The sequence below is a fragment of the Narcine bancroftii genome, chromosome 1, assembly GCF_036971445.1.
Source record: "Narcine bancroftii isolate sNarBan1 chromosome 1, sNarBan1.hap1, whole genome shotgun sequence".
Taxonomy (NCBI): Eukaryota; Metazoa; Chordata; class Chondrichthyes; order Torpediniformes; family Narcinidae; genus Narcine; species Narcine bancroftii.
In genome coordinates this window covers 457705597-457732838 of record NC_091469.1, presented here as the reverse complement: position 1 = coordinate 457732838, position 27242 = coordinate 457705597, and the positions used below count along the sequence as shown (strand labels likewise).

Below are 27242 nucleotides of genomic sequence, written 5' to 3'. Positions count from 1 at the left end.
ATTCGATGTTCATTGAATGGAATTGTTTAATGCACAGCAAGTAGGATTGCATGTTCCACTTTCTCCTTAAGGTGTTCATTTTTTTAAAAAATTGACATATAATAATTTTCACAAGTTGAATTCCTCTGCAATGTGGAACTATAGCCAAGTTATTTACTGAAAATGTGCTTTTTGGAATATTTTACTATGCTTTGAAGTTGGTGAAAACAGCAACACTAGATTCATCCAAAGTTAAAACGTTTCCACATTTGTCTGCGGTTCGCCAAGTGAAATGTGAAAATTGCAAAGTTTGGTACTTTCTCCAACAACACTTTTCAATCCTTGTGTTGATGTACAATGGATACTTTGACATCAGTAGAAGAAATGCAAAATGAACTGCTAGCATTTGGAAACCTGAAACTTATTTTTGACTCTGTGTTGCGCCAACTGAAGCCTTTACAGATACTGCATCAACTACCTTTTATTTTTTGTATTTGACAATAATATTTTTCTGTTTTTCATTTATTGTTCACTTAAAATTTTCAACAGGGTGAAGTGGTTGCAATTGACAAGATTGCAAATAAAGTAAAGAAGATAAAACAGAATGCTGAGAACTTACAGTTGAAATGCATAAATGTGTTTTGCTTTGATGGAACAAGTGCCCTTGCAAAAGAGGGAATTGGGGATGAGCAAGGTACGAAGTAAAGTTGTAATTGAGCAGTTTTGGAAGTTCTGAGATCATGTTTAATAATGGATACCTTTTGCAAGCTCAGAATGTGACAGGGCATTACTTAAAACTTGAAGAACAAAGTATGTGGCAAATATTTAGATGTTAATTTCAAAATCCACATTGCATAATTAGTTCATCCTGAAAAAGAGGAATGCGTTAAGTTATTATGGTAAAATTATGGCCCTTTTTCTTTCTTCACTATTTTAGACATCTTAAAATAGTGAAGAAACTTATATAAGATTAGAAGTGACATAGAAACCTTTTACTAAAATAAAGTCCACTTTAATTTAACAGCAAAAATAACTGCAAGTGTGTGTAATCTAAAATAAAATATTCTTGTGCTTTCCTTGGAGTATCTAAATTCAACTGTAATTTGTTTTATTAAATTTAAGAATTTAATATTAAAATTAAACAGTTAAACAATCATTTGTTTAATGCAGAGGGTCCTCCATTCCCACCAAAATCTTTTGATCGGGTACTTCTAGATGCCCCTTGCAGTGGGTTAGGTCAGAGACCCAATATGGCCTGTGATTGGAGTTTAAAGGAAATCACTTCTTACCAGCCATTGCAGCGAAAATTGTTCAGAGTGGTAAGTGCTCTCCCATTACATAAACTTGGTATGTGTCTTCCCATTAAATGTTTAATTTTATTTAATTTGTGTAATTGCTAAAATTCACAAGACAACCCCTTTTATATTTTGTAAATCATGTACCATGCAATTTAAGGTTTTCCCATTGATTCATTAAACTAAACTGTATCATGTTCAACTTATGTGAATCTATTTTCCTTAATATATTGTCCTTTAGCCTTGAATTTTATTGAACAATTCACTTTTTTTTTAAAAAAATCAGTACATATGATTTTTACATTTATGTTTTTTTTTTAAGTATGAATTCAAGAGAGACCTTTCCCCTTGCACTCTATTTACCATTTAAAAAAAAAGAACAAGATCCTCTTGTTTCATGGTGTCAGCTGGAGCACAGTGAAAACCGCTAATGAGTACAGTTTAGAAGCTTGTTGAATCGTATCCCACTTCAGAGCCTTGAGCATAAAACCAAGGCTGACGCTCAACTGCAGGATTGGTCCATTTCTGCATTTGCCTGACCCTTAGAAGAGTTATCTGTCAGTGTAGCTTTGCTTGATATCCTGGCTGATCTTTGAACATCAAACAACATAATTTTTTTTTAAATAGTCCTTTTTTTCACGTTGATGGGAGCTCCCTGTGCACAAAATTGGCAGGTGTAATTTTCATATTACAACATTGAGTACATTTGAAAAGTAATTCATTGTGTTTGGTTGAGATTTTGGATATTATGAAATATATTATTTAAATACAAGTGTTCCAGAGATGTTGTCTTGAGTTGTTAGACGTTTCTGGCAGCTTCTGTTTGTGATAAATTTCCAACACTGGGGCTATTTTTTTTTATTTTCTATTTGGCTTGGTTTTCTAAATGGTGTATTTTCTTAGGCGGTCAATTTACTAAAGCCTGGAGGCGTTTTGGTCTATAGCACATGTACAATAACACTGGCAGAAAATGAAGAACAAGTTGCTTGGGCACTCAGTACTTTTCCTTGCTTACAGTTGCATCAACAGGTAAGTGTTCACACTATTTACATAGTGCCCAGTTATTTGTATACATTTTAGTTTGACCATGTAAACATTACAACACTTTTTATACATAGTCCCCTCATTTCAGAGCACCATAATATTTGGAACATAACAATGGTAGGTATATTAGTCATGTTTAGTACTTTGTTGCATATCCCTTGTATGCAATGATTGCTTCAAATCTGTGATTCATCAGGTGCTGAGCATGTTCTCTGGTGATGCTCTGCCAGGACTCGACTATAGCCATCTTCAGCTCCTGCTTGTTTCAGAGGCTTGTCCCATTAAGTTTTTGTTCTTCAGCATATGGAAGGTGTTCTCAATGGATTTGGTTTGGGTGCCTAACTTAGCCTTCAAGAATTTTCCAGTTTTTAGCTTTGAAAAGTCCTTTTTTGCTTTAGCAATATGTTTGGGATCATAGCCTTGCTGTAGGATGAAGTTCTATCCAATGGATTTGGAGGAATTTGCTTGAACTTGAGCAGATAAGATTTTTCTATGCACCTCAGAATTTATTTTGTTATTGCCATCAACAATTATAACATCAATGAAGATGAGTTCACCAGTAGTTGTGGCAGCCATACATGCCCAGGCCACAACATCCCCACCACCATATTACAAAGATGAGATGGTATGCTTTGGATCTTGGGAAGTTCCTTTATGCCTCCACAATTTGCTCTTGCCATCAGTCTGATACAGGTTAATCTTTGTCTCCAGACCCCTCCAAGCTTTGAGAACCTTCCTCGTTGTCCATAATGTCTCCAATCTTAGTGTCATCTGCAAACTTGCTGATCCAATTTACCACGTTGTCATCCAGATCATTGATACAGATGACAAACAACAATGGTCCCAGCACTGATCCTTGAGGCACACTACTAGTCACAGGCCTCCAGTCTAAGAAGCAATCATCCATCACTACTCTCTGACTTCTCCCGTCCAGCCATTGTCGAATCCAGTTCAGTACTTCACCATGAATACGTAACGTCCTGACTAACTTCCCATGTGGGACCTTGTCAAAGGCCTTACTACAGTCCATGTAGACAATATCTGCAGCGTTTCTTTTGTCAACATTTTTAGTAACCTCCTTTTAAAAAAAAAAACTCTAAGATTGGTTAAACACGATCTCCCAGCACAAAGCCATGTTGACTTACCTTAATCAGTATCTGGCTATCCAAATGATTGTATATCCAATCTCTTCCTTCCAATAATTTACCTACTACTGACGTCAGACTCACTGTTTTATAATTTCCCGGGTTACTTTTGGATTATTTTTTAAACAACGCAACAATGTGAGCTACACTTCAATCCTCTGGCACCATACCTGTGGCTAATGACTTCTTAAATATTTCTGCCAAAGCCTTTGCAATTCCTACACTAGCCTCCTTCAAGGCCTGAGGGTATATCTTGTCAGGTCCTGGGGATTTATCTACTCTTACTTGCTTTGAGACCAGCAAGCACTTCCTCCTCTTCAATTTGTATAGGTTCCATGACCTCACTGCTTGTTTTCCTTTCTTCCCATGACTTTCTGCCCATTTCCTTTTTTTTTTAAACTTTATTTAAAGATTTTATCACAGGAATAAAAAGAAAAATTACATTTAAAAAAAGGATATAAAATAAAATAATATAATTACAATACAATATTAATAACCTAACCCCCCCTACATATAAAAGAACTAAAAAATCTATATATATTAAAAAAACCCTTCCCCTCCCCCAAAATAGAGTGAAGAATTAGTAAAATTAACAATATTATGTATTTAAAAAAAACACACACAAAGAAAAAGAAAAATATGACAAATAAAAATAATTTAAAAAAAATTTATCAGATCTAAAATATCACATCTAAGAACATACTTAAATCAAAGTTAATTGCATATACTTAACAAATGGAGTCCACTTCAATTTATAAAAAGACATCTTATCTTGAATTGAAAAAGATATCCTTTCCATAATTAAACAAGACTTCATCTCTAAATACCACCTATCCAAAGTTAGTATATTTCTATCTTTCCAAGTAGACGCTATACATTTCTTAGCCACTGCTAAAGCTAAATAGATAAAAGAAATCTGATAATCATTTAATCCTAAATCAATTAATGATTGCATATTCCCTAATAAAAATATATCAGGATTTAATATAACACAAATATTATATAATCTATTAAATATAGATTGAATACCTTTCCAAAACTGTTGCAATCGGTCACAGGACCAGACAGTATGTAAAAAAAAAAAGTACAATCAGCCTGATCACAACGATTTACTAAGACCAAATTTTTTTAAATTTTTCTGGTGTTAAATATAATTGATGTATAAAATTATAATTAATCATCGCTAATCTAGCATTAATCAATTTCCGAATACTGTTTTGACAAATTTCCATCCAAGCTTCTTCAGCTATTGTAGAACCTAAATCTTTTTCCCATTTCAACTTATCTTTATCCCAATCTTTCTTACTTTCATTTTCTTGTAAAATACAATACAAATCAGATATATACCCTTTTCTGGTATTGAAAGTACATATTTCTCAAAACTAGTTTCGGGCAATAAAGTCATTTGCCGACCACATATCTGTTTTACAAATGATCTTAACTGATAGTACACAAATACAGAATTTCCACTAATACCAAATTTCTTTTGTAATTCCTCAAAAGAACAAAAATGTCCTTCAAAAAAACAATCAGATAAGTTTTTTATTCCTTTCCTTTCCCATTGTTTCAAAGTGATATTGGAGACCGTAAAAGGAACAAGTTGATTATTATATAATGGCAATCGCCCAGACCATTTATTTTTAAGCCCCATTTATCAAGTTTACTCATCCATTGATTCAATAAATGTTTCAATATTGGTACATCATAAGTTCGTAACACTCTCTGCCCATTTCCTGAATGAATAGTGATGGGGAAAAAAAACATTTAAGAACACTCCCATCTCTTTTGGCTCCATAAAAAGTCAACCACTTTGACCTTCAAGAGGACCAATTTTGTCCCTTACCTTTTCGCTCTTAATTTACCTGGAGAAACCTTTAGAATTTTTCTTCACATTGGCTGCCAAAGCAACTTCTTGTCTTCTTTTAGCCTTCCTAATTTCTTTATTGAAGTTTGTCGTGCATTTTTTATACTTCTCAATTACCTCATATGCTCCATGTTGCCTATACGTACTATACACCTCCCTCTTCTTCCGAACCAGATCTCCAATATCCCTTGAAAATCAAGGGACTTTGCCTGCTAACCTTGCCTTTAATCCTGACAGAAACATAGAAACTCTACTCTCAAAATTTCACCTTATAAGTTCTTCCACTTATCTCGCACATCCTTGCTTGAAAACAAATGATCCCAATCCACTTATTCTAGATTCTTCCTTGTTTCCTCAAAATTGGCTTTTTTCCAATTTAGAATATCAACTCGAGGTCCAGATGTATCCTACTCAATATTCAACTTGAAACTAATGGCATTATGATCACTGGACCCAAAATGTTCCCCTATACATACTTCTATCAATTGAACTGTCTCATTCCCTTATTTGAGATCTAGTATTGCACTCTCTCTAGTAGACACCTCTATTATTGATTTTGAAAACTTTCCTGAATACATTTGACAAACTCCAAGCCATCCAGCCCGTTTACAGTATGGGACTCCCAGTCAATATGTGGAAAGTTAATATCCCCTACTATCACATCTTTGTTTCCTGCAGCTGTCTGCTATCTCTCTACAGATTTGTTCAGCCAATTCTCGTTGACGATTGGGAGATCTGTAATGCAACCCCATGAGTGTGGTCATGCCTTTCCTGTTCCTCAGCTCCAGCCATATAGCCTCAGTAGACGAGCCCTCATCTGTCCTGCATGAGCGCAGCTGTGATATTTTCCCTGATGAGTAATGCCATTCCTCCCCCCTTTCATCTCCCACCCCACCCTCATCCTTCTGTTCTATCATGTCTAAAGCAACAGAAGCCTGGAACATTGAGCTGCCAGTCTTGCCCCTCCTGCAACCAGGTTTCACTAATGGCCACAGTCATAATTCCACGTGCCAATCCACGCTCTACACTTGTCTGCTTTCCCTAGAATACTCCTTGCATTGAAATAGATGCCCCTGAGAATATTTCCATCATCTACAATCTATTGACTTCAAACGGTAGATGCAATTTTCACACCTTTCCCCTCCTCCGCTATCTGCTCTGGCACTCTGGTTCACCTTCCTTTGAAAATCTTCTTTAAACCCTCCAGAGCAGCACTAGCAAAAATATTAGTCCCTCTCAAGTTCATACACAAACCGTGCCGTCGGAACAGGTCCTACCTTCCCTGGAAGAGAACCAATGATCCAGAAAATGAAGCCCTCCCTCCTGCACCATGTCTTTAGCTACATGTTAATATCCTCCTATTTTTAACCTCACTGGCACATGGCATAGATAGCAATCCTGAGATCACATCCCTAGAGGTCCTGTCCTTCAACCTAGCGCCTAATTCCCTGAACTCTCCTTGAAGGAGCTTCTTGTCCTTCCTACCCACGTCTTTGGTTCCCGCATCAACCTCAATATCTGGCTGCTCTCCCTCCCTCCTGAGAATGCAGTGAACTCAATCTGAGATATCTCTGATCCTGGCACCAGGGAGGCTAATGACTTTTAAATATTTTTGAGCATCCGGGATACTCAATATCTTCCACAAAACCCCTAACTATGGAATCCCCTATAATTACAGGTCATCTCTTCTCCCTTCCCTTCTAACCTTGGTCACAGGACCAGACTCCATGCCAGAGACCTGATTGCCATGGTTTGTCTTTGGTAGGTCATCCACCCAACTGTATCCAAAATGGTATATTTGTTATTGACTTCACTGCAGAAGAAATTCAAAACTAAGCTTCCTGAAGGGGCGGTGTTAGAGGATGGAGGATAATGGGGCGATAATCGAAACTGCCGTTGAGAAAATTACCTGTCATTCATTTTGTATAAAATTAACAGGAAAAGTAAGTTGTCATGTTTGACTGGTAATTATTGGACACTTCGGACAAGTTTCAAACTATCTAGTTCAAAAGAAATATCATTAAACAAAGAATATTACAGATTATTAAATGTAATAAATTGACAAAATTAATTCAGCATTTAATCATCTTATTGGGCTGACCTTCAAACTTGAGAGTGACTTATTTGAGGTAAATATGGGAAGTATAGATTAGTTCACATATGAGACAAGTGATGGCCAATGGGGCAGGCGTCCATCTGCCTCCTACACAGGGTCTGTGTGCTTCCAATAATGACTGTGAGGTTCTCAATTCTATCTTGAATATCCCGTCTCCACTTTTAGTGGTCATGGGCCAGGTACCAAGGAGTCATTGCACTCTTTGCTCTCAGAAGCTTTGAGCACCTAATTGATTACTATTTTTCTATGTCTACCTGGTAATCTTCCTTGAAAGCTCTGAACAGAGTATTTGCTTTAGTCACTTAGACATAGTAGCTGAATTGTGTTATTGACACATGAATCAAAGTGCTGGAAAAAAACTGTTTTGCGTGCTAACCTGGCAATCCACTTCAAACAGCAGGTGGTGCAATAATAACAAATAAACGCATGAAAAGACCCTTAAATTAGACCATAGTGTCAGCAGTAGTGCAACAGTGGTCAAATACAGGATATTGAGAAAAGTAGAGTTATAAAGACAGTTATCTTTTGCATGTGTGAGATCCATTGAGTAGTCTAATTAAAGATGGGGCAAAAAAACTGACCAGAGTTGAATGAGTCCTTTTGATATTTTAGTAGCTCTCCTGCAATAGAGAGTATAGAGTCATGGAGAATATGATTTTAGTAATGGCCTGAGCTGTCTTTGTCACTCTGAAGTTCCTTGCGGTCTTGGAAGAGCAGTCCCTATACCAAGCCATGATTCATCATGACTGGTTACTTTCTGGATGGTGCATCTGTAAAAGTTGATAAGAGATCTTGGGGATGTGCAGGCTTCTAAGAAGGTAGTCTGCAGTGTGCTTTCTTGATTGTAACATCGAGGTTAAACCAGGACAGGTTGTTAGTGATATGTACTCCTCACTGAGGAGTCCTCAGAACTTGAAGCTCTCCACTTCATCCCTATTGATATTTATCATGAATATTCAAGCTAATTGTCATATACAGAAGTACAATGTACAGATGGATTGAAATTCTTAATGCTGTAGTTACACATGTACATAAGATGCATCAACTTAATTAAAGTTCCACAATATGCCAGGACAAGAAAACAGATAATAAATGTGAAAGGTTAGATAAATATTCATAGTTGCATTTAATACAAAAATTAGTAATATTTCAGAAAGGGCAGACAGATCTTTTGGTGATGCTGGAGTGGTTTATAGTTAGGAGAGAACAGGGAGGTTGAAGAACCGGCTAGCTGTTGGGAAGATAACCTGTTCTTAAACCTAGAGGAGCTGAAGTTCAGGCTTCTTTTCCTTCTGCCTGAAGGTAGCAGCAAGAAGAGATTTTGATGAGAGTGCTAGGGATCCTTTACGATATTATTTGGCTTCCTCGGGCAGCAATGGACTTGGCCAAGTTTGCCATTTGCTGGAATTGTTCATGACCTTGGGCACTTGAGCTTCCAAACCAGGCCATAATGCAACCAGACTTTCCACTGTATTCCTGTCGAAGTTTTATGGAATGTTTGATGACATGCCTTTAAGACTTCAGAATCAGAACTTGACTCAGGTCTATTGTCATGAACGCGTCACGAAATTTGTTGTTTTGTGGCAGTAGTATTGTGCATTACAGGTGCAACATTGCAATAAATTACGGTTCTGTTCATACAATATTTAATATAAATAATCAGTGCAAAAAGTGAGTTAGTATTGTTACAAGATCAAACCAGCAACCACAAAGAAGGCATATCACACAGGGGTAAAGATAAACAATTACTTTATTAACAAAAAAATTCACCTTCAAACTTTAATTCAAAATCCCCCCTTTTGTAACAATGCCCACTGGTTACTATGCAAATTTATATAACAGTGTAAAACTAATGAATTCCCCAGCCTAAATATAATATATGTAATTAAAGTCTAAGTTATATTTCCAACCAGCCCACAGAAAAACTTAAGACACAAAACAAACAAGACTCACAAAACTTCGATCTCAACTGAAGCAAAGATCTCAACCAACCAAAATTCAGCTGGTTGGTAAACTGAAGCCAAAAGATCTTTCAGAGAGAGAGAGAGAGCGCACAGAATTCAAAGTTGTCTTCTTGTGTTGCTTGCAGAGAGAGAAACCACTGGCTTGGTCCGGATCCTTCTGGCTGCCTTTGGAATGTTCATCCTTTTTTGAAATCCCAACATTCTAAACTGTCTTCCAGACCATGACTCATGCTCTGGGCCTCCTTCCACTCCACAGCACCACCAGTGATGGTTTATCGTCCAAGTCCAGAAATTTTTAGATCATTTTTTGCACATGCTCAGTCTGACTCCCACTCTCTCAGCAGTCCACCTTCACCTTGGCTCTCTAAGGCAAACTGTCACTTTTTAACATAAAACCTCACAACACATAGGCCAATACACAACACAGAACTCTGTAACAGTATCTATAGGTTCATTGTCTGTTCTGAAATCTGATGACAGAGGGGAAGAAGCTGTTTTTGTAATGTTGGGTGTGCTTCCTTCCTCATGGTAGCAGTGAGAAAAGGGCACTGCCTGGGTAGTGAGGATCCTTGATGATAGAGGCTGCTTTCATTGAGGCATCACCTCTTAAATGGAGTGAAGAGTAATGCCCACGAGGGCACTGACTGAGTTTACAACCCTGTCACTTTTTCCTGTCCTGTGCATTGGCATCTCCAAACCAGACAGTGATGCAACCACTCAGAATGCTCTCCATGATACCACCTGTAGAAATTTGAGAGTCTTTGATGACATACGCCTTGAATAAAATCTGGAATGTGCACTTAAATTACATGTGAATTGTTTGATCGCAAATTTAAAATTGTGGCGCACAAGAACAAATAAATGAAAAAAGTGTCTTTGTCCCAAGCATAATGGAGGGCACTGTATATCCTTTGGTTACTGATTTACCCCTACTCTGGGGGGGAAAAGACTGTACATTCAACCGTTCTCTAGGTTTCCCTCATCGACTGTGTAGCATCCTTGAAGATTCTATCAAATTTGTGAAAAATTATTCACCTTCATTTGAACTATATTTACTTAGCTTGTAAGTGTCCATGATGCAATCAAGCCAAGTCTATGTGCTTTAAATGATGTGGATCCGACGACTATTCATCTCCAAATGCCATGATCTTGCCTCGGTGACCTCTGCAACAAGATCCATGGCTTTCTATCCCACAGGCCACCTTCTCCAGATGAGGTCAAAGCTGTGAACCTGGTACCCTAATATTACTCCTTGTCCCCTCTCATGACCATGTGAATCAACTCCAATTCCATTTGTAGATGACATCATCATCATTGAGGGGATTTCTAACAATGAGTTGGAATATAGAAAGGAGATAAAGAGACTGGTGGATTGGTAACAGGAAAACAGCCTCTCCCTTAATGTTACCAAGACCAAGGAACTGGTTATGGACTTCCAGAAGATTCAGATATCTGCCACAGGTGGAGGTAGTAGATTGCTTTAAGTTCCTAGGAGTAAGCATCTCCAATGGCTTGTCCTGGTCCACTGACATCAATGCAGTTCTCTAGAAAGAGCACCAGGGAACCACCTTCTTCAAAAGCCTGAAGAAATTTGGCATGTCACTTGCATCCATTAACAACTGTGTAGGTGCACCACTGAAAGCACCTCTGAAGGTGTATCACCTGGAAATGATCCTTCAAAGTCTGTAAGAAACAGCAGGTTGTGGACATGGCTCAGGTGTGGACACACCTCCTTCCCGCACTGCCTCCATTTACAAATCCTACTGCCTTTGGAAAACAATGAACATATCCAAGCAAAATCAATGCAGCCGCCTCCTATCAGGAATCAGAATTTATAAGTAAAAGATCACACCACATTCAAGTAGATTCTTAGATGCTGTTATCAGACACCTGACTAATGCTTTTGTTTTGTACTAATTGATTTCTATCTGTAACTGCGTGCACTACTGTCTTGCTGGACTATGTATGGTCATGCTTGACTGCTTACAAAGCAAACTTTATCACTACTCCTTTCCACAATGTGACAAACTTGAGTTGCACGGATTAAGCTTTTCTGAATGCTAGAAATACAATAAACAATAAGTGCTGGAGTAGGCCAGTTGGCCCTTTGAGCCAGAACTGCCATTTATCAGATCATTGCTGATCTTTCCCTTTCAATAACCAATCCAGCCTTATCCCCATAACCCTTAACTCCCCTGCCCACAAGAGCCTTATCCAACTCTCTCTTAAATCTATCTAACGAATCTGCCCCCACTACCCTCTGTGGCAATGCATTCCATAGAACCACAACTCTCTAGGTAAAAAAAAATTCTCATTTCTGTGTTAAATGGCCTTCCCTGTATTCTTAAACTATGCCCTCTAGTCCTAGTCTCACCCATTTTTGGGAACATGTGCTCTGATTTCACCCTGTCAAGCCCCTTGATAATCCTAAATACCTCAATCATGTCTCCCCTCATCCTTCTAAACTCCGTCGCATATAATCCCAGTCTTTCTAACCTATCCGCGTATGACAATCATGCTATCCCAGGAACTAACCTTGTAAACCTGCATTGCATTTCCTCTATAGCAAGTATGTCCTTTCTTAAATATGGGGTCCAGAACTAGATGCAATACTCCAGGTGAACCCTCACCAGAGCCCTGTACAACTGCAGGAGGACTTCTCTACTCCTATACTCCAATCCCCTCTTTATGAAAGCCAACATACCGTTAGCCTTCTTCACCACTTGCTGAACCTGCATGCTAGTTTTTAATGACTGGTGAACAAGTACAGCCAGATCCCTTTGCATTACCCCACTCCCTAGCTTAACACCATTTAAATAATATCCTGCTCTCTTGTTTCTGCCTCCAAAATGGACAACCTTGCATTTACTCACATTAAATTTCATTTGCCATCTTTCCACCCACTCCCCTAAACTGTCCAAGTCCCTTTGCAGTTTGCTAACATCCTCCGCGCTCTTTACACTACCACCCAGTTTAGTGTCATCTGTGAATTTGCATATGTAGTTATTTATCCCCTCATCCAAATCATTTACATAAATGATGAACAACTGAAGGCCCAACACCGACCCCTGCGGGACCCCACATCCAGAAAATGACCTGTTTATCCCAACCCTTTGTTTCCTATTTCTTAACCAATTATCTATCCATGACAGCACCCGACCACCGATACCATACTACTTGATTTTGCAAACTAGCTTCCTGTGTGGGACTTTATTGAAGCCTTTCTGAAAGTCCAAGTACTCCACATCCACTGGCTCTCCCGAGTCCACCCTCCTTGTTATGTCCTTGAAAAATTCCAGATTAGTCAAGCAAGATTTTCACTTAAGGAACCCATGCTGACCAGCACCGTTATTCCTTCCTAAGTGTTCTGCTATTTCTCCTTTCATGATGGATTCCAATATCTTCCCCATCACTGACGTCAGGCTGCCCAGTCTATAATTTCCCATTTTCTCTCTCCCTCCCTTACTCAGCAAGTCAGGCACCAATTGGGTAAGAGGATCATTAATTCTGGCTTTACTGTAGACTTCCAGTACCAGCAGTGTTTTTTAAAAATTCTCATTTATTTTTCCATGTGACTACCTGTATCTTCATTGATTATAGACTCTAGCATCTTGCAATGACAACATTCAGGCTAACATGCAAGTAGTTTCAAGATTTTTGTCTTCCTCTCTAAACACAATATTTATGGATTTCTAATCCATTGGCATCTTCCCAGAATTTAGTGAGTTTTAATCGTAAGCGATTTAAAATCTTTGGGCCATCAGTCCTGGTGACTTCTCTGTCTTTGGTTCCATAGATTGTTTTCATTTCCTTGTCCCTTGTGATGGTGATTGATGCAATTTGTTCCATGCTGTTTGAAACATGGTGTCTACCTTTTTCAACATTCTCAAGAAGGGCTCATGCCGGAAACTTTGATTGTCATGGTACCCTGCATGACTTGCTGAGTTTCCCCAGTACTTCTATGTATTGGACTTGACCTCAGCCTCTGCAGATTTTCTTTTTTTAACATCTATTTGCAGTGTTCATAATCACGAACACAAATGAAAAATTTTGGTTTAATGTCTGCTGCTTCTTTATTTCCATTGATTCCATGTCGCTCTCCAGCGTTCTAATGCTGACAACTCGATCTACCCTCTTTTCCGTACATTTGTGGAGGTTCTGTGACAGTTTTGTTTCAAAATATTTAGACAGGTGGATGCATAAGAAGGACATGAACAAATGCAGACAAACTGAATCGGCCCCGAACGCCAACTTGTTCAGCTTGGATGAGTTGGACTGAAGGGCCTATACCAATCATGATGACTCTAGCCTTTTCACACTGGCTAACTTGTAAATTGGCCATTCAGTGAACCAGTTAAAGAAGCCGTTCTCTGTGTCCTTTCATACTCACCACTAGGCATCCCTGGAGAGAGGGGCGTCTATCCTCCACCGCTGACAACTAAGTGATGCATCGAGTGATGGCGGACCTGCCCTCCTAGAATTCCGTGCTGCAGAGAAACCACTCCATAAGTGCACCTTCCATACAGCCCTTTCTCTGCCGCACGGAATTCTGGGAGGGCAGGTTCTCTATGCGACAACAGAACATCATTCAAGAGGGTGAACACTCAGTGTCAGCTGGCAGGGTACTGAAAATCTGCACCAACCAACTAGCTGGCGTGTTCATGGACATTTTCAACCTCTCATTGCTGCAATCAGAGGTTCCCATCTGCTTCAAAAGGGCATCAATTATCCCAGTCCCCAAGAAGAGTCGAGGGAGCTGCCTCAATGACTATCACCCAGTAGCACTAATTTATACTGTGATGAAATGCTTCCAGAGGCTGGTCAAGGCCAGAATTAATACATACCTAAGCAAAGATCTGGATCCACTGCAATTTGCCTATTGTCACAATCACTCCACAGTAGATGCAATATCACTGGCTCTCCACTCAGCTCTGGATCACCTCTCATACAGCTGCCCTTCGACGACTACAGCTCAACCTTCAAAACCATTATTTCCCTCAGTGCTGGTCAAGGCACTACAAAATCTGAACCCATTCTCTGCAACTGACTTTCTCATCAGAAGACCACAGTCAGTACAAATAGAAAGCAACATCTCCTGCTCACTTATTATCAACACAGGAGCACCCCAACGATGTGTGCTTAGCCCACTGCTGTACTCATTATACACCCATGACTGTGGTCAGGCACAATTCCAATGCTACCAATGACACCACAGTTGTTGGCAGAATCAGAAACGGCAATGAGGAAGTGTACAGGAGGGAGATAGATCAGCTTGTTGAATGGTGTAATGACAACCACCTTGTGCTCAAAGCCAGCAAAACCAAGGAGATTTTTGTGGACTTCAGAAGGAAGTCAGGGGAACATGACCCAGTCCTCATCAAGGGCCAAGAACTTCAAATTCCTGGCTGTCAACATCTATGAGGATCTGTCCTGGAGCCTCCATGTTGATGCAATCATAAAGAAGGCTCGCCAGCGGCTATACTTTGTGAGGTGTCTGAGGCGGTCCGGTATGTCACTGAAGGCTCTCGTAAACTTCTACAGGTGTACAATGGAGAGCATTCTGGCTGGTTGCATCACTGCCTCACAAACAGGCACCAACTTTCAGGACAAGAATAAATTCCAGAGGATTGTTAACTCGGCCAGTGACATCACAGACACCAGACTTTGAGGACTTCAACAAGAGGCGGTGTCTTAAAAAAAGCAGCCTCTTCCTCAAGATCCCACCACCCAGGCTGTGTCCTCTTAACTCTGCTACCATCAGGGAAAAAGGTACAGGAGCCTAAAGGCGAGCACTCAAAAGCACAAGGACAGCTTTTTCCTGCTGTCATCAGATTCCTGAATAATCAATGAACCAAAGACACTGCCTTACCTTTCGCGCACTATTATTTTTATATAGTAACGTCTTAAGATGGTTATACGTTTGCACTATGATGCTGTCACAAAACACCGATTTCATGACTTGTTCATAATAAATTGATTTTCTCTCTCCATCTCTTTCTCTCCCTTCCTTCTGTCTCTCACATACAAATCTATCCTTGATTGTTGTATGTACGTGTATTTCATCCCTGCTGCAACTTTCCCACAGTCTATAAATTCTGTGCCTGTGTGTTTTATTACCACTACCATTTTCCTACATTCCTTTATAAATTTATAAAGGTTTATATAAGTCGGAACAACAACAGGGACTGAAGGGCTCATACTGTGCTGTACATAAAGCTTAATTATGTTACAATTAGGCATGATTAGTTTTGTTTAAATACAAGATCATAATATATTGATCATGGCTTAGTAAATTGAAGTACCAAGTTTATACTTAAACTTTTGTTTCCTTCACGTTCCTGCACTCATACAAAAATGTCATCATTTTTGTCCCTGGATAGTCCATGTCCCTTTCACACTGGATTAATCGGCATGCAGGCGTCAGATGACCCCTGGGATGATACACCCTACCTAGGCGGTCCATCTCCAGGGTGATTTGATGCCTGCGTGCCAATTCACAAGTGTTCACACTGGCCCTTTAACTAGTATATTGGTCATTAATTACTTGGATAAGGTGCCAGTGTGAAAGGGGGTTATAACTCTTCTGCACTGGCTAAGTCGTTGTTCAATTCGTTGGGTTATAGATTATAAAACAATTTCTTTTAAATTATTTCACTTCAGTTGAATGCTTTTAATTATTTATGTAACCAGACAAAAAGTTACGAGTAGGCCATCAGGATCTTTACACTTTTCCCACCATTTAATTAGTTGATGATAGATCTTTTACCTCGCATTACTCTCTAGCCCTCATAATCAAGCTCTGTAGTCCTTGGTTCTTCCAGTATTCCATTTTTTAATATAACTAAAATGAATGCTTTACTTCAGTTTTGATAGGTGCTGTCAGAATTACAGCTAGCCAAACTCTCAGGCAAGGAATGTGGTGGGGGCAATTGTCAGCATTTCCAGAGATGTTTCACTTCAGAGCTTTTTGCAACTCTGGAGGCCCAGACTGCAATACCAGACTCGAGGATGCTTTAGACCAGCACCTGATAGGATGCATTGCATTGAGTTGATTGGGAGCAGGTGGGAGTTTCTGAGCAGTGATTCCAGATGGATAATGTGAGCAGGATCTGGCTATTGTTAGATTTTTCACTTTGGGCCACTACTTTTTGTACAGGAATGGACTTTAGAGGTTATAGTTACATATTGATGAAGAATGCACTGATAGCTTGTCCATTTAAAAAGTAATTCTTAGTATCTACTTGATTATGTTTTAACATTGTTTTGTAATGTTTCACTTACTACAAAACAATACATTTTGCATGATATTTAAATTTCAAAGAGTACTTGAATTTCTTCAAGAACTGTTTCTTTCATACGTTTTATGTTCATCCTGTTTTAAAGGAACAGTTTAGGTTTTATTGGGTTTAAAAGAAAATAAATGTATGTCTATTCCTGCAGGACCCTCATCTTGGTGAAGAAGGCATGACGAGTGTTGGACTATTAGAGGATCAGTTGAAATTGCTACAGAGGTTTAATCCATCTAGTGTCTCTATAAAGGACACCTTTGCTTCTTCAGAAATGGACTTCAGTCAGACTCCTAATTTAATTCACTTAGCCAATAAAGACACAATTGGCTTCTTTATTGCAAAATTTATTAAGGTGCAGGATACCTAAAGTTACCAGGACTGGAACAAAAGTTGACAAAATTAGAAATCTGATATAAAAAATGCAAACTACTGAAAGGTCAGATTATTATGTTTTTGAAAGGAATGAAAAGCTATTGTTACTTATGTGTAACATTTTGTTGTAATAATTCCCTATATGTTTTTTTTTAAACAAACTGATTAACAAAAGTTCAACTGACAGATCATCAGTACATTACTCCTGTGACAGCAAACTAAAGGCACAGTTGCTATGGTAGCAATAGATTATGCCAGCTGTTCAATAAGATCGTATACCACATGCTGACAAAGGTCATTAGAAGCTTTTGTATTTCATTTAGAATCCAGATGACAACATTTGCTTTAAATATCTTTTTCTGTTTTTCATGCTTTGTACTTGAAAACAGAAACCTTTATCATAAATGCACAAAAGGGCTGGAAAAACTTAGCCAGTCACACATCTATGGTAAGGATTTAGGCCTGAGCCCTTGGGTTTAACATGTACTTTACTTTCAAGGGCTCAGGCCTGAATTGTTGTTTACCCTGTGGCGGCTCACCACAAGGCAGGCCCTGCTTGTAAGCCACGCGGCAGGGCAGCCAGCCAAAATGGCGCCGTCAGGGGTTTCCCTTCCTTCCAGCTCGGGGCTCAAACCTGGGCTTGGGTACCACGTGATGCCTGGGTAACATCAGCGCTCTCCAGCGCAGTTCTCAGCCAGGTCCGGGCTGGGAGTACAAGTGCAGCCCAGCAGCCTGCAATAAACTAGTCTGCTCACTGAGCTCAATCCGCCTGGTTGTGTGTGTTATTGCAGGAGCAGAGTTGCCGCCGCTACAACCCTTTACTTCCTAGAGATGTTGTGTGACCTGCTGAGTTTCTCCAGCATTTTTGTAAATTCACTTAAAGTTGCAAGGCACCATCATTTCTTTTGTTTGCTGCGGTATATATACTTTCGCAACCCAATTTCTAGCTTTACAACACGCTCTCCAACACCCATCCCCAAATTTCAGCCATAACCTGCTGGCAATTAACTTTTAGAAACAAAACAGAAATGCTTGAAGAACTCAGCTAGTTAAGCCACTATGAGGAAACACAGGAAACTGCAGATGCTTGGATCTGAAGCCAAACACAATCTGTTGGAGAAACTCAATGGGTCAAGTAAAAGAATGGTCGATGTTTTGACCTGAAACCTTTCATCAAATGTTCAAAAATTTCAAAGGTTTGTTTTGCGTAATAATCATGTAATAATATTAAAAATGTAACATACACAATATACTTCAACTTCACTGCCGCAAGGCCATCTAGGAGTTACCATGAGTCTTGCCTGACTCTCCTTACAATAGGACAGAGAGCAGCCGCACAGACTCCAGTTCAAACCATCAGCAGTCTAACCTCCAGATCCAAATCTCCAATACGATCAGGAAGCCTTCAAAGCTTGAGGCCCTTCTTCACCTTAGCACGTCTCGAATCCCAATTCCAAATATCTGGTTCTCATGAGGTAGTCTCCAGCAACCTGGAGCCTGTGTGGACAGCTGAACTTGAAATGTTGACTATTTTTCTCCCACTGATGCCATTTGATGTTAAGTTCCTCCACTTGATTATGCTTGGCTTCAATACTGAGGAAAGGTTGCTTAGCTGGAATGTTAACTGGTTTCTCTTTCCATAGCTGCTGCTTGACTAGCTGAGTTGTTCCAGTATTTCTTTTTTTAAGATCCCTTTTCCCTGTAATCTACCATCTCCTAATCACATTTCTGATCTTTGTTTCCCTACTACTTTGATCTATTTCTTTTCCAATCTGAAAATGTTAACAGGCATGGTTTACAATTGCCTTATTTACTGCCTATGCTTCATGGCTCCAGCATTTTAAGCCTGGGACATCTAACTGCTATTCTTCCACCATCACCCAAGCCTGAAACGTTGATGATGGATCTTTTCCTTTGCTACATAAAGGCATTGTTTGACCTGCTAAGTTTCTCCAGCATTTGTGTGTGTTTTTTTCACTTAACCACAGTGTCAACAGAATCCTGTTTTACCCCCATCACCTATTCAGATAATTCATCACTCCATTATTCTGCTAAATATAGCAGAATATATTTAGAAGAATAATAAATATTATATTCATAGTCTTGCAGCAAAAGTGTTCATGCTGATCATCAACCCTATAATAAACATTTTTAAATTATCTGCACATTGTCATCAACTATTTCTCCCCACCTCATTTCCCACATTCCACCACTCCTCCATGCCCAGGTTAATTTACAATGTCCATTGGCTAATTAACCTACAAACAACATAGAACATTATGGCATAGAAACAGACCCTTTGGCCCTTCTAGTCTGTGCTGAACTATTATTCTGCCTGGTGCCACTGACAGGCACCCAATCAAAAGCCCACCATAATCCTCCCAGTCATATTCCTGTCCAAATTCTTAAATATTAAAATTTAACCTGCATTTACTACTTTAGCTGGCAACTCATTCCACAGCTCCATCACTTTATGTGAATAAGTTCCCCCTAATGTTTTCCCCTTAACCCATGTCCTCTGGCTTGTATCTCACCTACCCTCAGGGTAAAAAGCATGCCTACATTTACTCCGACTATACCAGTCAATTTTAAATATCTCTCTCAAATCTCCCCTCATTCTTTACACCCCAGGGAATAAAGTCCTAACCTGTAACTCAGTTCCTAAAATGTGGGCAACATCCCAGTCAATCTTTGCACTCATTAATCTTTCCTGTAGTTAGGTGACCTCCAAACTTGGCCTCACCAATGTCTTTTACAATTTTACCATAACATCCCAACTCCTACATTTAATACTTTGATTTATGAAGGCCATTATGCCAAAAGCTCTCTTTACAACCCTTTCCACCTGTGACACCACTTTCAGGGAATTATATATCTGTATTGCAGATCCCTGTGTTCTGGACTCCTCAGTGCCCTACCATTTACCTTTCTTGGTTTGTCCTTCCAAAATGCAACACCTCACACTTGTCTGCATTAAATTCCCTCGGCCATTTTTCTAGGTGGTCCAGAACCCTCTGCAAACTTTGATAATCTTCCTTGCTGTCCACCACGCCCCCACTTTCTGGTATTTAGGAGAGAACCCAAGAACTACATTCTGTGCTATACAATATATTTTTTAATTTCAATTTATGTCTAGAGGGTAAATAAATAAAATTAGAAATGATGTACAAGAACAGAATAATTTATCAAAAGATCAGAGATACCATGGAAGATCACACTGATTAGGATTTACTAATCTTGCAATTAAATAAAATTATTTTTTAGATCGTTTCTCCTGATTAAAAATTAAATTTGGTGCTATTCTCTTTAGCCCAGTTATTTTTTTTTAAATAACAAAGGAAACATAACTGAGTTGAACCCCACAGTCCTTACAGCCTGTCCATCATTCAGTAAGATAACTGATCTGGGGCTTCAGCTACTTTCCAACCTGATCTTCATAAACTAGATCCCCTTAAGGACCAAGAAGTAATATTTCTCAGCTTTGAATGTTTTCAACTCAGCATCCAGATAAGGAATTCAAATGTTTTACACCTTCCTAAATCTCAATCCTAAATGGCTAGTTTTGGACTGTCCATAGAGAGGAGGCTGACGCTCTATGCAGTTTGTATGTCTCGGTGAGACTTCCCCTCATTCTTAACACATTTGAGTAAAGGCCAGTCTTCCCAAATCTTTCTCATCAAGACAATGTACATGGCATGATTAGCAAATTTGTGGATTATAAAGTGACTGGTGTAAAGAGTGAAAATAGTTGCTTTTAGATTGGCAGTAGGATTTTGATCAGAGGAAGGGTTGATGGAATTTAATACAGATATATATGTGGGGAGTTGCATTTTGGGAGATCTAACATGAATAGGTCCAAATACACAGTGAATCACTGGAATCTGGGGAGTGTTGTAGAGCAGAGGGATCTAGGTGAACAGGTACACAGTACTTTGAAAGTGGTGACACAGGTAGACAGGGTGATCAAAAAGGGTTTTGGCACATTGATCCTTATCAGTCAGAGTACTGAATATAGAAGTTATGACATCATGTTTCCGTCGTATAAGACGTTGGTGAGGCTCCATTTCATGTATTGGGTTCAGTTTTGGGCGCTGTGCTGCAGGAAAGATGTTGCAAAGCTCAAGAGGGTGTGGAGAAGTTTCCTGAAGGTGTTGCCTGACCTCCAGAGAGAGCAAGCTAGGGCTTTATTCCTTGGAGTACAGGAGGATAAGGGGTGATCTCTTTTTGAGATACAAAATTATGAGAGGGAATAGATCAGATTTTTGCCCAGAGTAGGGGAATCAGTCGCCAGAGTTCCAAGGTCAAGGTGAGAGGGGAAAGATTTAACAGGTACCCGAGAGGTAACTTTTTTAAAAACAAGGTGGTGAGAGTATGTAATTGGCTGCTGGAAGAAATGGTTGCGACCAGTACTATTGCAATGTTTAAGGAAACAAATGGACAGACAGGATGGGTTTAGAGGGATAGTGACTTAAATACAAGATGGGACATTTTTGTTTGGCATAGTCAAGTTGGACCAAAGGACCTGCTTCCATGTTATAGGACTCTGACAGTCCTCACATTCCAGCAATCAAGCTTATATATTCCACACATAAACAAATACCAGTGGATACAGTAGTTGTTCAGATATTGTAATATTCATAATACTCCTAAAATATGTACAACTAAGGATGACCATTACTTTTATTCCACAACCCACATGCAAAATAAAACACCAACTTACCATTAAACATACCTTCAGGATGAGTTTAGCTCTGAACCAGTGCATCAAGATCCTTTTTACCATTTCTCACAACCAAAAACAACAGCTGTATTTCAATTCTTCATACCAAAGATGACCACATTTTCCCATTAGCAGCCTGCTGTTTTCCAGATTCTTTGTAGCTTCCTTACATTTTCTTTCTTGACTACCTTTGTGACTAACTAATTTGTGTATTTTGATTGTCATTTAAATTGTGAAATCATCAGTTCAATTAAACAGATGCTTCTTTTCCTGTCCAGGTTTGTATGTTATCTATTATCTATTTCTCATACCATGCTCATTACAGTCTCCTTGCCACTACTGCTTTTCTCCTTTATAGCAATTTTTCTGTGTTTTAAATATTTACATTACTTGGTTTGTTCGCTTAAGTCATAAAGTCGTAAATACACTCAAAACAATTGTTTGAGCCAGTTCTCAAACACTATCCACACAGCCTCATTGACCAGCTGAGGGAGCTCCATCATTGTCCATCAACTACACACACCACTTTCTTTCAATCAAAGCTGTGAGAAAGCATCCTAAACTAATATTTGTTTTGAAACAAATTCACAAATGCATTTGAAGCTTGACAAACTGTATTTTTTAATATTTGCACATATGCATATTAAAAAATACCTTTGTTCAAAATATTAAAGTTCATTGGTTTTCAAAATTGCATATTTATGCCAGGTAGACTGAAATATTCTTAGGTAAAATAAAATTGCAAGCTCCATACCATTTTAATATAGCTAGATGGTTTTATAGCACACATATTCATTCATGTGTTGTATGGCAATCAGTCGCCTTTTGCCATTTAAAGTTCAAAAGCTGTTCAACGTGAATGACATATTAGAATAATCTATAGCATCTCAAAAATTTAACGGTCTTGCAATTGATTTTGATGTTTTTGCCCCAATATGATGGGAATTGCCGAAGGGATTCATTTCAATGTAGACTTCAAACAAAGAACCATGTATGAGCAACATGTTGCGTGTTTTTGCTGCAAACAGTTCCATTACTGTGTTCTATTGAAATTGACTCATTTCTAGATTGCAGTTACTAATTATTACCATGGATGTTAGATTGAAAAAGTAGGGTAGGAAATGTGGATTCATAGAACAGTAGAGCACTGAATAGCCCATTTGGTTTTTGTTGTCTGTGCTGTCCATGATGTCAAATTCTATCTTCCTGCACATAATTTATATCCCTCCATTCCCTGCTTATTCATGTGCCTGTCTAAATTTTTATTAAACATCATATCTGGTTCCACCATCCCCCTCCCACCAGTTGTGCATTTGTAGCACCCACCACTCTCTCTTTTAAGAAAAAACTCGTACACTTCCTTTAAGCTTCCCCCTCTCGCCTTAAAGTTATGCCCTCTAAAGACAACATGGATATTCCCACTCTAATTTTCTTCTCTATCGCTGTCTTTCATAATTTTCTATGCTTCAGTCAGATTTTTCCCCCTCAGCCGTGGGTGCTCGAGAGAAAATAATCCAAGTTTGTCCAATTTCTGATAACTAATACTCTCTCATCCAAGCAACATCTTGCTGAACTTTGTCTGCACCTTCTGCAAAACCCTCACCTCCTTCCTATAATGCAGTTATTAGAACTTAATTTCATAGTCAACTACATCAATGTATGGAAGTACTGAAAAATAGTCAGGTCTCATCCTCTGGAGAAAAGGATAATCAAAGAATTGGTCCTTGAACTTTATTGTGTACCTCCTCATGGTTATCTAGGAAAGCAGCAAGACCTCCTCTGCTCATTCTATCTAGAAAGAGAAAAGTGGAGGTTTGGTGGTGGTGGGGGAGAGGGGGTTAACAATCTTATCAGAAAATAAATAAAAAATTAAAATGTATTAATGTTGGGCATGATAATGTTACACAAGAAGCTGCAGGACCATAAATTGGCAATCTTTAATTTACATTTTCTTATAATTTACACATTTAACATTTGCTTTTCAAATTTCAAATTTGGTTATTCTAAGACCAGAATGACATTGTGACGAAAAACTTCAAGCACCGTTTCAGTGGCTGGCTGATAACATTATCCTGTAATTCCATTTGATGGTCTTTAAAAAAAAAATCACACCAATGCCCAAATTAGAACTGTGTCAAACCACTGTTCCTCTATCGCACTATCAGAACACACCATTAGAATGGGTTTTAACTCCCTTGTCTTCAAATTTCACGTTGACTGTACAGTAGATATTTTAATATGATCACTTTGCAACCAATTTATCAGAAAATATAATTGAAGAGCTGTTAATTTTCCAGTTGTTAGGTTATGAAAATTATAGGGTGAATGCTATGTTGACTGTACATTAATGTCAAGCAGACAGAGTGAACGATAGGGTATAGAGATCAGTGTGTTTACTTTGTGACATTAGGAAAGTGAAACAGCACCTATCAGAACCACTGATTTCCGCATTCATATCTACACATTCACAAAATTTTCTCCATAAAATTGAATTCAGAAAAAATTTCCAAATGAGCTTTCCTTACACTCAGGAAACTCCTCAAAATATAATGCATGCAAGAATGCAATTATCTAGGTTTGTGTTCTTAGACACTCCGTGTAAAGACTACTTCAGAAACAGCAACAATAATTCATGATGAATAAAATAGAAATGACTGCAAATACACAGCTGTCCAGGCAGCGCCAGGGAATAGAAACAGAGCTAACATTTCCTGTCAATTACTTTAGCAGAAGATTTCCAATTCTGATGAATAGTCATAACCTTGAAACAATCTATTCTCCAGAGTTCCTGCCTGAACTTGTTTTATTTCAGATTTCCAGCATCTGCAGTTTTTATTTTCTAATGAACAAGACTGGAATGATTCTTGTCTGATTGTTCTGTTTAATATTTCTGTCTGTGAAGGCACTGACAATGCTGGGATATGGTTCCATGAAAGCCCTGTGATACTTCACTTATATATCCATTAAAGCACAAGAGCTGGAATGATTCTAATGTACTGGTAATTCTGACAATTTTACATTGATTACACATTGACTAAAGGTGCTATCTACACAGATGCTCCAATATTGCACTGATTATTACGAAACAGCTACATTTCTCCTACTGAAGGCTTTAAAAATGCAGAATCCACAACCTTCAAATACCAGAGTTCAGGGTTACCTCTTTTGATTTGCACACATTTATTTTAACGCACAAATCCCAATGCACATTCTGTCAACCACCACATCCAAACCAAGTCTGCCATAAGGTAGGAAACTAGAAAAGTAGGGGCATAGTACTTAGTCTTTTTTTTTTAAAAAAAAGCAACAAATCTGAAATTCAGGTGTAGTGCACATTGCAATTTGGGACAAAATACATCGTTTTGTTTGTTAAAGCAGAGAATAAACACCTCACGTGCTTAAACTTCACAATTTTTATGATAAAGCAGCAACCTGTTTCAGGCAAAGTGATTGGAAGAATGTTAATCTGTGTCTGTCTTTGTGCCTTTTCATTACACAATAGAACCAATGGAGCATTGTTCCTGTTAATGAAATAGCATTTCTATATTAACGTGTACAGCCAACTTTTGTACAGTTAAATAACCATTAAATAATGTAGCAGAATCAACTACTGTCAACATCTACAAAGGCAATTAATACCATTAATATATACAAATGGTTACAAATTGGATGGATTTCAAAAATAAATTCCACAAATATGCATATACAGTAATAGAACAGCTTTTCTTTATGCCCAATAAGCAATAAGTCAAAGCTATTTGGAAAATAAGATAAATTTTACAAGGGAAAAACACAAAACCTTCAAGCAATTCCTAAATCAAAATATATCATGTAAAATACATAAATATTAAGTATTTGGTGTACAAGTTAGACTGATTAAGTAAACTGGCCATTGCCTTACCATATCAAACTATTAATTTTACAAAAACCTAAACAAGCCTCTCTCTGTGTATGTGTATATTATATAATACACATATACACAATATACATGGTTTGCATTTCCCAGCCCACTGATCGATGATGTGTGGATAATGTGTAGGAAATTAATCATATTAACAAATTTTCAAAAATAGACCAGTTGTGGCATGGAGACAAAATACATCAAAATAATTTTGAAGCAGATGGAATATCTAATATTTGCAACTTATTTTCAAATATTATGCATGTAAATGAAATGATACTAAACAGTACATAGTACAGTTCTTAAACAATACTCTCAATTATGTCTGATGTGTAAGGCAAGACTAGATTCCCCAACTACAAGTATAAACCAGAGTGATCTTTAAACATGAACAGATTTCTGCATGCAGAAATTAAATATTTCAAGATAAAAAAGTAAATTATTTACTGATCCAACTTTTCCTGAACATCCAGGAATGTTCTTTTTGTTTTCTTTCTAACCCCCCACCCCCCCCCATCCCCACCACACATACACACACACACACACACACACACACACACACACACACATAAATATGTAAAAATAAAATGTTGCTTAACAACATTAACAGTAATTTGGTAGTAAAAGTTATTGTTCAGCTGGCAGCCTTCTAAACCAAACCATAATCAAGAACAGTACGAGTCTAGGACATCTGTAATTGTACCAGGAGTTTAAGTAAATTATATTGACTATTTCCATGTTGCATCAGCAACAATGGTTTTAAATTTTCAATGTACAATAACTTTTACAGGAGACAAATGTGCATTCTTCCTTTCACCCACAAAGAACTAAAAGGGACAGAGGAGCCTTATAGACAAGAGTTAATGGCGAATGTATGCATCCTGTTTCCATTCACTGGCGTCATTTCTTTTTTTAGATACATCTCCATCCCTTTCACTGTGTCGATCCTTTGATTTATGGCGACTTCGCTGCTTGTTGCGTTCATTATGGTCCTGTTCTCGCTCCTGCTCCTTGGAACGATGTCGTGACTCTCTGTGCCTGTGGGTACTGTCACCTTGGACTTCTTCCATATGGTTGTTGTGATCCTGGTGTGAACTATAATGATCGCCATGACTGTCTGTATAAACATCCTTTGGTTCTATGTACACAGAATCCCTGCTGTCTTCCATTTCTGAGTCAAATGTTTCTTGTCTCTCAAGGCCCCGACTCCCTGTACCCCTAGGATTGTGGTGCTTGGCAGAGGAAGAAGTTCGGTGCTGGGGCCTTTTTACTGGCTCTGGTTGTTTTTCTTCCTCCTGGGAAGCAGATCTCTCAGGTCTTGGATGTAGATGTTTTTGCTCTCCTTGTTTCTGTTCACCCTGGTTAGTGCCACACCATGCAACAGTCCAGTTAGTGATCAGTTCAAAATCCAAAAAACACTATCCTAGTCTAATTAATTTCCAAGCTCTATACACCCAAACTTAATGATTTTAAAGTTACTGATCATTTTTTTTTGAATTCAGCATCTTTATTTGGTTACTCAAAAAAATCAATTACTGTCAAGTATCTCAATA

General features: G+C 38.4%; 2 protein-coding genes across 8 annotated transcripts in view; one reads left to right on the top strand and one right to left on the bottom strand.

The window, feature by feature from the left end:
• nsun6 (NOP2/Sun RNA methyltransferase 6) overlaps nt 1–27242 on the top strand; it is a 68338-nt gene that overhangs the window by 33164 nt on the left and 7932 nt on the right. For 2 of the 3 annotated variants that reach the window (XR_011350212.1, XM_069914666.1), the window contains exons 10-12: nt 529–673; nt 1150–1298; nt 2178–2303. Coding sequence is in view for 2 of the 3 variants with exons in the window: in XM_069914666.1 (XP_069770767.1) it covers nt 529–673; nt 1150–1298; nt 2178–2303 (420 nt within the window). In the remaining variant the exon portion in view is untranslated. Of the gene's footprint in view, nt 1–528; nt 674–1149; nt 1299–2177; nt 2304–16847; nt 26693–27242 lie in introns of those variants that run through there. The other variant, XM_069914665.1, reaches the window with a different exon arrangement.
• LOC138751826 (voltage-dependent L-type calcium channel subunit beta-2-like) overlaps nt 26212–27242 on the bottom strand; it is a 313138-nt gene continuing 312107 nt past the window's right edge. For 3 of the 5 annotated variants that reach the window (XM_069914659.1, XM_069914662.1, XM_069914660.1), the window contains exon 13: nt 26212–27047. In XM_069914659.1, the coding sequence (XP_069770760.1) occupies nt 26550–27047 (498 nt within the window). In that variant the 3' untranslated portion in view covers nt 26212–26549. The remainder of the gene's footprint in view (nt 27048–27242) is intronic. The other 2 variants (XM_069914663.1, XM_069914664.1) reach the window with 1 other exon arrangement.